Genomic DNA, 12,596 nt, shown 5'->3' on the forward strand with positions numbered 1-12,596 from the left:
TTTATTTTGTTTCTGTAGCCTTGGACGTATACGAATAGTTCTGGTTTATATGTAACGGATCACTTGTTTTTCGTTAAGCTGGGCATTCCGCACTGCAATTGTAGCTGATACAATTGAGGTACCTTATCTAAGGATCACATCAGAAACACGATGCCAACAGGGGGAAGAATGATACCCTATTTAAGGATCGGAAACCTCAAAAACTCTACCCCATCCCGTGGCACATACCTGTACAGCCCATACATGGGTGTGCCCCCCACCTCATCTGACACCTCGCGGGTTCTGATACGTTCTTTCCCTCTGGACCCCTTAAGCGCACCACCCTCCCTACCCTTCCCCTCAACTCCATGCCGGTTATGGAAAACTTCGGGTTGTTCGTTTCGTTTCAAAGAATGGATGCGCGGTCACTCAGCATAAAGTGGTTGCCAATCCCCGGGTTATCTCACACTTCAAGATGGCGACCTCCGAGTAGCTTACCATCTGGATGTGGTGGAGCACAGAGCTCCACCTACGTGGCGGCTCCATACTGGGCTGTGAAATTTGCGCAAAACATTTCGACGAATGTCGGACGTTTGGAAAACGCAGAGACCTAAAACTTGGAGAAGTGCCTTCTTTACCTATCTCCTATAACATTACAGACTCATTACAATTTCTTGAAATTATCTAAGATATGGTGGTGGGGGGGGGGGGGGGGGGTCATTTTCTTTCTTTTTGGGGAGAATGGGGTGGGTTGAAGGGCAGTTTTGTTCTTTTTGGGCCACAAAATCCAAAGGCTATAGTCATATCCTATACTTAGCAGTTTACCGTTGACTTTAGTATCAGTGTTACTGATATCACTAGCTACCAGTCATGTACCGCATTCAATTCAAAATTCTGCTCATTACTTTTACTGTGCCTTCCAATAACATGCGAACTCTAAAATTCAAAGCTCAACCGACAAATGCGTTTTTCGCTACCGTCAATCAAGTGTTCGGCGGCTCCTCCCAGCTTCCGACTACTGCCGAGCGCGCGGTAATCAAATCGTTGAGCAAAGTTCAGACAACGAAACAGTGCTCGGCAGTAGTCACTGGTCTTAGACATTTTATTCGTCTTAGACGTATTATTCTTCTAAGACGTATTATTAGTCTAAGACGTATTTTTCGTCTTAGACGTGTTATTCGTCTTAGAAGTGTTTTTCGTCGGGGAGGTATCATTCGTGTTGCGTATTTCTCGCCTTAGACGTACCATTTGTCTGAGACGTATTATTCGTCTTAGACATTTTATTCTTGTAAGACTATTATTCGTCTTAGACGTATTATTTGTTTCAAACGTATTTTTCGTCTGAGGCGTATTATTCGTCGCAGACGTATTATTCGTCTTAGACGTAGTATTCGTCTTAGCTGTACTTTTCGTGTAAGACGTATTATTCGGCTTAGACTTATTGTTCGTCTTAAAAGTATTTTTCGTCTGAGACGTTCGATTTGTCTTACACCTGATATTCGTCTTAGAAGTATTATTTTTCTTAGACGTATTATTCGTCTTAGACGGATTGTTCGTCTTAGACCAAGAGATTACCAAGATAAGAGAGTGCATCCCCCATATAGGCCTTATACACAAGGTAATTCCTCTTACGTTATTTTTAGACATTGTACCCAGTTCTTCCGCGGATATCATTCGCGCATTGCGTGGATGTTTTCGTGGAGGATCAGTTTATGTTTCGTTTCGATTCGTTTGAAAGCAAAGGAAAACCTCCATCGTTCTGGAGATGTCGTCAAGGAAAGGAGCTTCGGTTCTCGGTATGTTTTAATACAATTTAACACAATTCAATTTATTGCATCAAAAAATTACGGGGTTGGTCTATCTTTCAAGGCTTTTTAACCACTCTGACCTAAAACGGACGCTGCGCGCTACTCGGCTAACATACAAAAGTAACCAACTGGTTGGTTCGTTATGGCGTACAATAAGCTCTGTTATTGCTCTAACCAGCCAGCACAAAGATATTTACATTTTGGCCACTGCAAAACGAAAACAAATCGTGATTTGACTTTCGTCCCTTTTCCTGCCTTAAATTTCCGCCAGTTCTGCTGTGCATTCCACCAAGTACTTTCCCTGGCTACATCAGTTTGCCATGCTTGTTATCGCCTCAGGTTCTCTGTTTTGATTGGTTCATTTCATTATTTTTGGCTGCAGGGTTTGGCCACGTGATTGTTTTGGTCTCTACTAGCACTTGAAGGAAAAGTCATTTGAAACTGCTCCACGTAAACGTCACCAATGTTCTTGCCTTTCAAGACCATTCAACACCTAAACGGAGATACGCTGAATGAAAGTTACCTATCCAACAAAGTAACAATGCAACGATGTTTTCCTTCACAAAGCAGGAGTTGTTCTTGTTTTGTGAAATGTTCAACTACAACTCAGCACCCGAATAGAGCGCCGAAAAAGCATCCTGTATAGCTCTTCCACAAGCCAGCTCTGATATGTAGCCTCCTGCCCTCTCACTGTCTGTAGCATTACGGACATGTCGCAGGTACCTAGCACAAAGCAAATATGTTAAAATTAATAAAAATGAAAACAACAGACCACCTCTTAGCCCGCTCATCTAGAGAACAGAGCCTTTCCTCTTTGCGCCAAATTCTTTCCCCCCCTTTGTCTCAGATTCGACGCGAAATGACGTAACTTTACAGAGATCCCGGATACGTGAAGATCTCTGATTCGTTGTTCTGAATTTTTGCGCGCAAGTAACATCCAATAAGAGACGCTGCATGTCTCTCTGAAGAGCTACGTCATTCGCTACGTCATCAGAATGGTATGTTTTAGGCTTGCATTTCTGACTTCTTTTGAGCGTTCAAAAGCTGCATAGAACAGATCTCAGTGAAACTGCTTCACTTTGAAAGCCGTCTTGACAATAACAATCAGACCAAACTGAGACGCCTATCATACTTTATGTTTTGTTTTGACAGCTATACATAGTTACGAGTTATCAGCTATTCAAAATGGACAGCACAAATTTCACCCACAGTCTACAAGTTTAAAACTCACCCTCTGGCAGCTAGGACCTCCATATCAGGAACAGTTGGTCCATCGTTTATCACTTCTGGGGCGACATACACAAATGCGGGTCCCTCAGCTGTTGGCAAGGGAGCAAATGTTTCCTGGAGTACGAGAACAGGACACACATTGTCATGAACTAGAGTATGCTGCTTTGTAATTATAAGCCATGTCATCCTAGAAGTCTATGGTTAGCTTTTGACATCTTATGATAACTTTCTGATGTTTTTTTTTTTTTTTTTTTTTTTAATGTGGCTAAATATAATTTAGGCAAAGTTAGACTCGAACCAATGCAGCCAGCGGTTTCTCCTTTGGCAGTACGTGACTTGTGGGGTGGCCCTCAGGGGATTTGCAGGGCTCTTGTGTTTCACTGCACTACATGTGTAGCTCTGTTAGATCAGATCTTTGCGGATCATTTGCAGTGTGTGTTAGCGAATCTCTGCTGATTCTTGCTCCCTCTCCTCCCTCTTGGTTTGCTGGTTTCTCTGTAAGTATTGGTGAGGTAAGTTGTTTCCACTGATGCCTTTCAGTGTGACGGTGCCAGTTAGCAGCTACTTCTTGGGGTGGTTCCCGCTTCCAGGGTTGCCATGGAAACCTCTCTTTAGCTTATGGCTTTTGGCTCCCCGCTAACCCTTTAGGCACGAGTTCCCAAGCTCATCTATTTAAGATGAGTTTGACCTCATGAAACATGTTTCAAACATCTAATTTTAATTTGATAAACACTACTTGCAAAAAAACTCAGACTTTGAATATTGGACGTTTAATTTTCGGACACTTTTTATCTCATTTCGGAAAAATGATAGTTTTACTGCACCTTCAAGGTTTTAGAGATACACTGACAAGAAAATAACACAAATTCTATCAAGGCGTTATGTATCTCAAACAGTGTTCCCTTCATAAAGTAAAATAAGTGTTTTGGAGCTACTTAAAATTTTTTTACTGTACTGTAAATATTTTGAACACCTAAAGTTTTGGACGGTTTTATTTTTGAACACTTTTTGTGTCCAAAATTAAAATTGTCCGAAATTTTATGCAAGTAATGTAGCCTGTTTCATCAAAGTTTTCAGAGTTTTGGATCTGATGGGAAAACATGTTACTTCCATACAAATCTAAGATATCTCAACTCCATAGCCTTTCGTACTTGCAGTTGGATCATCTCCAAAACATGAACAGCATTTTCTGTTCAATTTTAAACATTATCTTCTGCTTAAAAAAATCTTGACTTACTTTTTGCATTGAAGATAGCTTAGAATTGCTCGCGGAGAACAGCAAAGATTTTTTCTGCAATTTACTTGCATGTTCAGCTATGATGTCATCAAGAGGACGGTCTCCTTTTGCCTGGAAAAAAAGTTGTTGAAAACTGTGATGTCATGTCTGAACAATAGATTTGTAACACAGAATAATGTTACATTTCAATGAAATCACAAGTGATTGTCTATTGGTTCTACTTGATTATCTAAGAAGTCGATTCCAAACTAATACCATTGACCAGGACAGGCAGACAAGAGGTGGACAACTATGATTATCAACTATAAAGCTGTAAAATAAATACAAACTACACAGCCACCTCCCAGAGTGGATCTGCCATGTGCAGAGGTTAGGCATGATCATTGGAAAATTTGAATCAAACCCCTATGGGAGACCAACCAGGGCATGGTTTGAGATTTATTTGACCCTTAAAAGATACCACTTTAAAACGGACATGACAGCTTTTTAATCATTCCTTCAAGGGCAACCCTAAAAAACACCTTGCTGGCAAAAAATAATGGCATTTTGCCCCCAGGTAATCTTTTAACTTGGGAGTCCCTTGCCCCACTAACTAGGCCACCTCTTCCCTAAAAATATTCCCCTGATTAAATCGATATCTACAGTTTTTGTCTTGATTACCAGTTGGTTGAGAAATGCCTCATTTTCTTTCTTCTTGTCATTCTTCTCTTGTTTCTCCAGCAAAGCTGCCTGTGCTCGGCGCAGCTCTTCCTGTTTCTGTTCTTCCTCAATTTGGGACATAACCAGAGCTTCCTCTCTTCCCTAAATAAAATTCATGACAAAAAATAAATAAAACACCAAATTATCCAGGAAATATTTGGAAATATCCCAGAGTAAGATTATACTCCACTGCACTGTGTAATATGTACATGTCAAAAAAACTGCCTCCAGTACGTTATTTGAAATAAAATTTACATCTACTACAATCAATCTGTAATGGATGATTACATGTTAAATGCTTTCTTGTAGCCTGGTAGCTCTGCAAATTAATTAATAACTCTAGCGTCCATAGTATACTCTCTCTAGAGCTGAGAAGGGATGTTTAAATCCATATTACAGATTACTCTTCCCTGAAGTGTATGTCAAATTTCCTGTGCCTGACATAAACGTCTAGGGAGGTATTGTGAGAGTTAAGTATTGTGCCCATTTAGAACCCACGAGAAGGGATGTTTAAATCCATATTACAGATTACTCTTCCCCAAAGCGTATGTCAAATTTCCTGTGCCTGACATAAACGTCTAGGGAGGTATTGTGAGAGTTAAGTATTGTGCCCATTTAGAACCCACGAGAAGGGATGTTTAAATCCATATTACAGATTACTCTTCCCCAAAGCGTATGTCAAATTTCCTGTGCCTGACATAAACGTCTAGGGAGGTATTGTGAGAGTTAAGTATTGTGCCCATTTAGAACCCATGAGAAGGGATGTTTAAATCCATATTACAGATTACTCTTCCCCAAAGCGTATGTCAAATTTCCTGTGCCTGACATAAACGTCTAGGGAGGTATTGTGAGAGTTAAGTATTGTGCCCATTTAGAACCCACGAGAAGGGATGTTTAAATCCATATTACAGATTACTCTTCCCCAAAGCGTATGTCAAATTTCCTGTGCCTGACATAAACGTCTAGGGAGGTATTGTGAGAGTTAAGTATTGTGCCCATTTAGAACCCACGAGAAGGGATGTTTAAATCCATATTACAGATTACTCTTCCCCAAAGCGTATGTCAAATTTCCTGTGCCTGACATAAACGTCTAGGGAGGTATTGTGAGAGTTAAGTATTGTGCCCATTTAGAACCCACGAGAAGGGATGTTTAAATCCATATTACAGATTACTCTTCCCCAAAGCGTATGTCAAATTTCCTGTGCCTGACATAAACGTCTAGGGAGGTATTGTGAGAGTTAAGTATTGTGCCCATTTAGAACCCACGAGAAGGGATGTTTAAATCCATATTACAGATTACTCTTCCCCAAAGCGTATGTCAAATTTCCTGTGCCTGACATAAACGTCTAGGGAGGTATTGTGAGAGTTAAGTATTGTGCCCATTTAGAACCCACGAGAAGGGATGTTTAAATCCATATTACAGATTACTCTTCCCCAAAGCGTATGTCAAATTTCCTGTGCCTGACATAAACGTCTAGGGAGGTATTGTGAGAGTTAAGTATTGTGCCCATTTAGAACCCATGAGAAGGGATGTTTAAATCCATATTACAGATTACTCTTCCCCAAAGCGTATGTCAAATTTCCTGTGCCTGACATAAACGTCTAGGGAGGTATTGTGAGAGTTAAGTATTGTGCCCATTTAGAACCCACGAGAAGGGATGTTTAAATCCATATTACAGATTACTCTTCCCCAAAGCGTATGTCAAATTTCCTGTGCCTGACATAAACGTCTAGGGAGGTATTGTGAGAGTTAAGTATTGTGCCCATTTAGAACCCACGAGAAGGGATGTTTAAATCCATATTACAGATTACTCTTCCCCAAAGCGTATGTCAAATTTCCTGTGCCTGACATAAACGTCTAGGGAGGTATTGTGAGAGTTAAGTATTGTGCCCATTTAGAACCCATGAGAAGGGATGTTTAAATCCATATTACAGATTACTCTTCCCTGAAGCGTTTGTCAAATTTCCCGTGCCTGACATAAACGTTCAGAACGTATTGTGAGAGTTAGGTATTGTGCCCATTTAGAACCCAACAGTGTAACAGTGTCAGCCTGGAATTTATGTTGATCCCAAATACATTAAATACATTCTTCTCGGGCTTAGATTAATAAATACCGTCATTTTTTTGTATAACAGTACATGTATACAATTTACTGACCACTTGCATTTGCTTCTGTGCCAAAATGAGTCTTTGCTTGAAACCATTCATGTGAAATTGCATTTTGTCTGCATGTTTAGTTTCGTGCAGATCAAACTCATTTTCAAAAGAAAATTTTTATGAGGACTTGTTTTGAAACAGAGGCACAAGGGAACTCGGAAATGGCCCATTATGCTCACCAGTTTGAAATTATTTTTCCTGATTAGGGTTTCATTGTCTTTTTTGTATTTGTCAATTTGCTTCTTTGTCTCCTCTACCTCATGACCATTTGCAAGGTTCCAAACTATAAAGAACAGGATGGAAAATGATTATTTAAAAATAAACAAAATAGTGCTGAGCAGTTGAAAAACAAAAGACACTGTAAGAGAATTTTTCATACTGGGGTCAATGACGAGGCATCCTGGGAAATGCTTTAATCAGAGTGTTTTTATGCCACTGAACAGGGCTCCACTATGTTAACATGAAGTCAAATTCAATGGAAATTCCCTAACTACTTTTAGTGAACTATTTTTTATTTTTTTAACTCACGTTCAAAACTCACACCAAAAGAAACCTGGATCATGTGTTCTAAAGGCATCCACAGTCAAGTGTCAATCAATACCCTCAATCCACCCTTGATTGACACTCCATCCACAACCCCATTAACACTTGATCGACATCTCCGATGACACTCGATTGACACTCAATCAACATCTCAGTCAACAGTTGGTCAAGAGTCGACTAATTTTCAAAAACACCATCGAGTGTCAGTCGATACATATGAGTTGGTCAGCACTCTGCCAACTATCAACCACCTGTTGATTGACTGTCAATCAAGTGTAGATTGAGATGTTGATTGAGTGTTAATCTAGTGTTGACCGATTATTGACTGAGTTGTTGGTCAAGTGCCGATCAGGTGTCAATTGAGATGTCGATGGAGTGTTGATCGAGAGTATCGATTGACACTCAACTGTAGAATGATGCCTTTAGTATTACAAGAAAATGTCTTAAAAGCAGAACTGCAGATATGATCATGTATCCATTAATGACACATAGGACTTACTTATGTTCTCTACATCTTCCAGATAGTCATTGTAGGCTCTTAGAGGATCTGATTCTGTTTGGAAGTCATCCTCAAGCTTGTTGTAACTGCATTAAAAAAATATAACACAAAATAATATTAGGGGTGATGAATGGTAAATGTGAGACTTTGAGAGAAGGTGAGACTAGCATTTCACTTTGCCAGCCCCAAACATTTTTACTTATTTCAAATTGCAAGACTGGGACTTCAAATTGTTTTAAATGTGAGTACATGACATTCATGTTCTAAGATGTTCAGACATCATTTATAAAAACAAACAAACATATCGGACTTCAGGGCTTTTTTAGCCTCCGAGACAGCTTTGTGCAAAAATTGAGGCTGTGAGATGCACATAGCCACTAAAAAACAAAACTGCGAGACCCGTCAAATTCGACCAAAATTTTGCGAGACCCATTGTTTTTAAAGGACCATTTGCCACCCTTAAAATGTGAAGAACAATAAAATGACTTGCTAAGTATTTTACTTCAAGATCATAACTCACATCTTCAAAATCCTTTTTCTGATGTCCACCTCCTTCTCAACAATGAGATCTTCAAACTGTTGGACCCTGAAGTCGTTACGTCGCAGTGCTGTGTTACATTCAGGACATGCTGCAGAGGGTCTTGTGAAAAGTGTCTCCACACATCCTTCGCATCTTTATAGCATCGAGAGAAGAATCAATGAATTTTGATTGGACAGAGAGCATTCTTGGTTAATTTTTGTTACATTAGCTGCACAGTGCTGACCTAACTTAAATTTACTTTTAAGATTGCCAAAGATTGTGATAGGTTGATCTTTTTGCTTCAAAACTTGATCGGCAATCTGGCTCGGGACCAAAGTAAGACTAATATTGATTAACTAAATTTCAAGGTCTGGTCAAGTGCAAACTCTTGCTTTCATTTGGCATGAAACTCGCAGCTGTTCTCAGTTCTCTGTTATCCTCATGAAAATTTGAATAAATTCAAATTTTCAGGAGAGTTGAAGAGACGTTTTGCTACTGCCATACATAATTCTGTCACCATGTGTCCTCTTATCCTTGTTTGGTTGTAGTTGAAACAATACAATCAATGAGAGTTCAACTATATCCAAAGCTCTGGCTTATCAAGTTTGCTTCTAAGTTAATTTTAGAGTGACAAATGATGAAGATCCAATTTCTCTTTCCATGCCAATGCATCGTGACTCCGACATAAGACAAGGAAGCTAAGATGGATGCTATCTTGATTGAGCTACCAAGTTCTCAGAACCAGCATCATAAGAAGTGCATAGCAATCAGCTGAGAGAATAAGTCGGATGAACATATATGATCACGAACGTACAATTTATGGCCACAAACATTCACCAAAAGCTTCAGCTTGGGATTTCTGTATTTTGTAGTTTTACATCTAGGACAAGTTTGCCAGTCATCCATGATGATTGAAGCATTTCACAACACTTAACACAATTTAAATTTACGCTTCCGCTTTCAAAGTTCCACGATCGCAGCCATTTTCACATGTTGGGGCCCTGTAAGAAACATAGCCCGGGGACTAGAACCCGGGCGCGCGCACGACTTACATCAAGCTTTACGATTGGTTCTTCCAAATAGTACAGCACTTTTCATTGGTCAGTTTTGCAAAACCTGCTTTGTCTAAACATTGTAAATGGCGGCTTGAATGGTTCGGGACGAAATGGCAGACATTAGCCTTGATACCATAAAAGACTTCTTCAGTCTTAAGCCGCTTTCTAGGACCAACGCACTAACGGACGTTAAAATAACAGGGAGACATTGGGACCAGAGTCGAAATAAGGCCTATAAGCAGCCGTTTAAATTGCCAAAAAAGAATCCGCAAAGGTGAGAATTCAGACAACTCGAGCTTTTGTAGTCGGCCTCAAGCATATATCTTATATGTAGCTAAGAATTGACCAAAGATTATTCTAATTACTGTATTGATTGTTAAATGGAATGGCTAAACAGGTATTATATTTTGGAACACTAAACTTTATATTAAGCTTAATTCTGATTCTAAATAAGTCTTATGTTTACATCGTAAACATTCTAATAATTTAACACCTGTCTGAGTAGAACTCGCTTGCTGCTAAAGAAGTGATAGGCCAACTGAGTGTTGAGGCGTTTAGGGGCAGTTTCATCTCTTTTCAAACCCAGTAGTGGTTTAGGTATATTTATTTCCTTTTTTTCTATATATATCAGCTTTGCAGACCGGTCAGTGTAAAACATAGACTGTGGACTGCAGACTGGGGATAAAATGCAGACTGAGGGTAAAGTGCATACTGCAGACTACAGACTTTTTAAGTATTTATTGTGTTGTTTCCATTATTGAGTGTTAACCATGAACAGGGTTATTCAGGCTAATTGGAGTCTGCACTCTGGTTAGCCTGGATATCACTCAGGTTAGCCTGAACAACGCACCATTTAGCCTGTTTATGGTTAGCTCTTGATGATGGAAATGGTAACACAATTCAGTTAAGAAGTTTGCAGTCTGCAGTCTGTATTTTACCCTCAGTCAAACCTGCATAATTATTCCCTGCAAAACATACACAGCTGAACCAAACTACATGTAAGACCCTGTTAATACGTGCACATAGTTATTATGTGTGCATTTTTGGTGCCTTTTCCACATATTCTCTCTGGTATTACAAATTTCCTAAACAATACAGTCACCTCCATTTTCTGAAGAATTTTAAGTAGACAGAGAAAATGTTATTGATAAGGTATCGTGCCCTGATTCAGAAGCACTTTGGATATGCCACACAATCCTATGAAGGGGTGACAAGCCCAGCGAGGGTCTCATTTACTTTATGGGAATGTTTTGTTCACAAGGTGCATTTTGATAGAGCCTGCATGGGGTTTACCAGTTGATGGGGGGAGTTCTATATGGAGAGTCTCCACTCCCAGGTCCAACCCCTTACCCTTTTGTATACCATTTTGACAGAAAAGGTACCTCTTTCGTATACCTTGATTTGAAAAAAAGGTTTCAATACTGACCCATAGTATGCTTAAATTACCAAAATGGAATTTTCATGTGGTGCCTAATAAACGAAATGATATAGCCATAAGGTGCCTCTGTTTGGAATATTTTAACTTAAGGCCCTTCAAAAATAACTAAATGACAGATTTCCCTACTTTTTCGTATACCTCAATTTGCAAAATCCCTTGCCTTTCATATACCTGAAGCCTGAAAAAGGTATCTCTTTTGGGTAGAGCCTATCCGTATAGGCCATTATAAGGGAGGGCCCTGGTATGGTGATCAGTTTTCCCTGAAATTCTTAGAACATTACCTTTTGACTTGAGGAAAGTTTGCTTTCCTCTTTTAATTCTGCTATTTAATAATGTTCTTGTTTTGAGTTCTTGAAGTAATGCAATACTGTAAATAGAGTATTTTACCACAATTGCTACTAATCTCACAATCTGATTGACTAATTTGCCATTGTCGATATGAGTCCAGACAACGCTGTTCACGTCAATGTGTCACGCAATGCCTTCTTCAGCTCGCACTCTGAAAAAAAAACCCATTTTCTCTGACATTGATATTGTGGTAAAAAACAAATTGAATGTGGTTTAATAGCGTTGTCTGTACTCTTGTGGACAATGATATGTGTTATCACAGTGGTTAAACTTACTCGGCTGCGTCTCGTGAGTCCACAACATTTTGACCACTGTGATAACACGTACTCGTTGTCAATAAGAGTACAGACAATTACTAAACCACATTCGCTTTGTTAATTTTTTGAACATTTTTTTGTAGCCCTCCACCATCACCTGCATATGTTGGGGAGTATTGCTCAACTGGTCCTAAGCTGGAAGATCTTTACAATGAACTGGAACAACTTGAACTTGACCCACCTTTAGGGGCTTCTGATGAAATACCTGCGGCATTGAAAGAGGAGGAGGCTACGCATATTTTTGAGAACTACTCTTTTGATCACACCTATTCTCCAGACCTTCCCATCACATCTTATCGCCAGCAGATTGTTGATACTGTTGAAAGCAATTCAGTGACCATTGTACAAGGTGTGTTATAGGGTTGAATAAAAGCGTACGTCAGTATATATACAAGAAATTTGTTAGGTAAAGTCTGTTCAGACATAGTGATACGCAGTACATGTACATCATGAGGCAAGGCTTGCTACATGTATTGTATTTCCAGTCTCAGTGTATATTGTATGAAGTGACTTTTAGAGGAGTACGTGTAGTTCTACTTCACTCTGGATGAGATGTCAGTCAGTTACTTTCCATAATTACAGTATTATCCCTGGTGTGTCTTGTCTATGAGCACAATACAAAGTGGTCTCAGCCAGTTTGGCATACTAGCCATTTAGATCAGGTTGACACCACATCTCTTCCAAAATGATATCCATATCTCATGAAGGGTTTTTTGGTTTCAACACCTCCCTCTTGCACCAATTTCTCTGGCAATTCCAGTTTTT

At 39.5% G+C, this 12,596-nt stretch overlaps 2 protein-coding genes across 2 annotated transcripts in view; one reads left to right on the plus strand and one right to left on the minus strand.

Annotated features, from left to right (window-relative positions):
* Positions 1–1,764: 1,764 nt before the first annotated feature.
* LOC145483864 (CDK-activating kinase assembly factor MAT1-like) lies at positions 1,765–9,667 on the minus strand. The gene is made up of 8 exons (XM_081462423.1): positions 9,488–9,667; positions 8,674–8,826; positions 8,154–8,239; positions 7,291–7,394; positions 4,915–5,055; positions 4,255–4,365; positions 3,019–3,131; positions 1,765–2,510 (listed from the first exon to the last, which is right to left on the minus strand). The coding sequence occupies exons 1-8, from the start codon at positions 9,577–9,579 to the stop codon at positions 2,387–2,389; spliced, it is 924 nt and encodes a 307-aa protein (XP_081318549.1). The 5' UTR covers positions 9,580–9,667; the 3' UTR covers positions 1,765–2,386.
* Positions 9,668–9,729: 62 nt separating this feature from the next.
* LOC145483857 (ATP-dependent RNA helicase TDRD9-like) overlaps positions 9,730–12,596 on the plus strand; it is a 30,020-nt gene continuing 27,153 nt past the window's right edge. Inside the window, exons 1-2 of the mRNA XM_081462411.1 lie at positions 9,730–10,002; positions 11,915–12,180. Of these exons, the coding sequence (XP_081318537.1) occupies positions 9,824–10,002; positions 11,915–12,180 (445 nt within the window). The 5' untranslated portion in view covers positions 9,730–9,823. The remainder of the gene's footprint in view (positions 10,003–11,914; positions 12,181–12,596) is intronic.

This window comes from Orbicella franksi, chromosome 4 (genome assembly GCF_964199315.1).
Source record: "Orbicella franksi chromosome 4, jaOrbFran1.1, whole genome shotgun sequence".
NCBI lineage: Eukaryota > Metazoa > Cnidaria > Anthozoa > Scleractinia > Merulinidae > Orbicella > Orbicella franksi.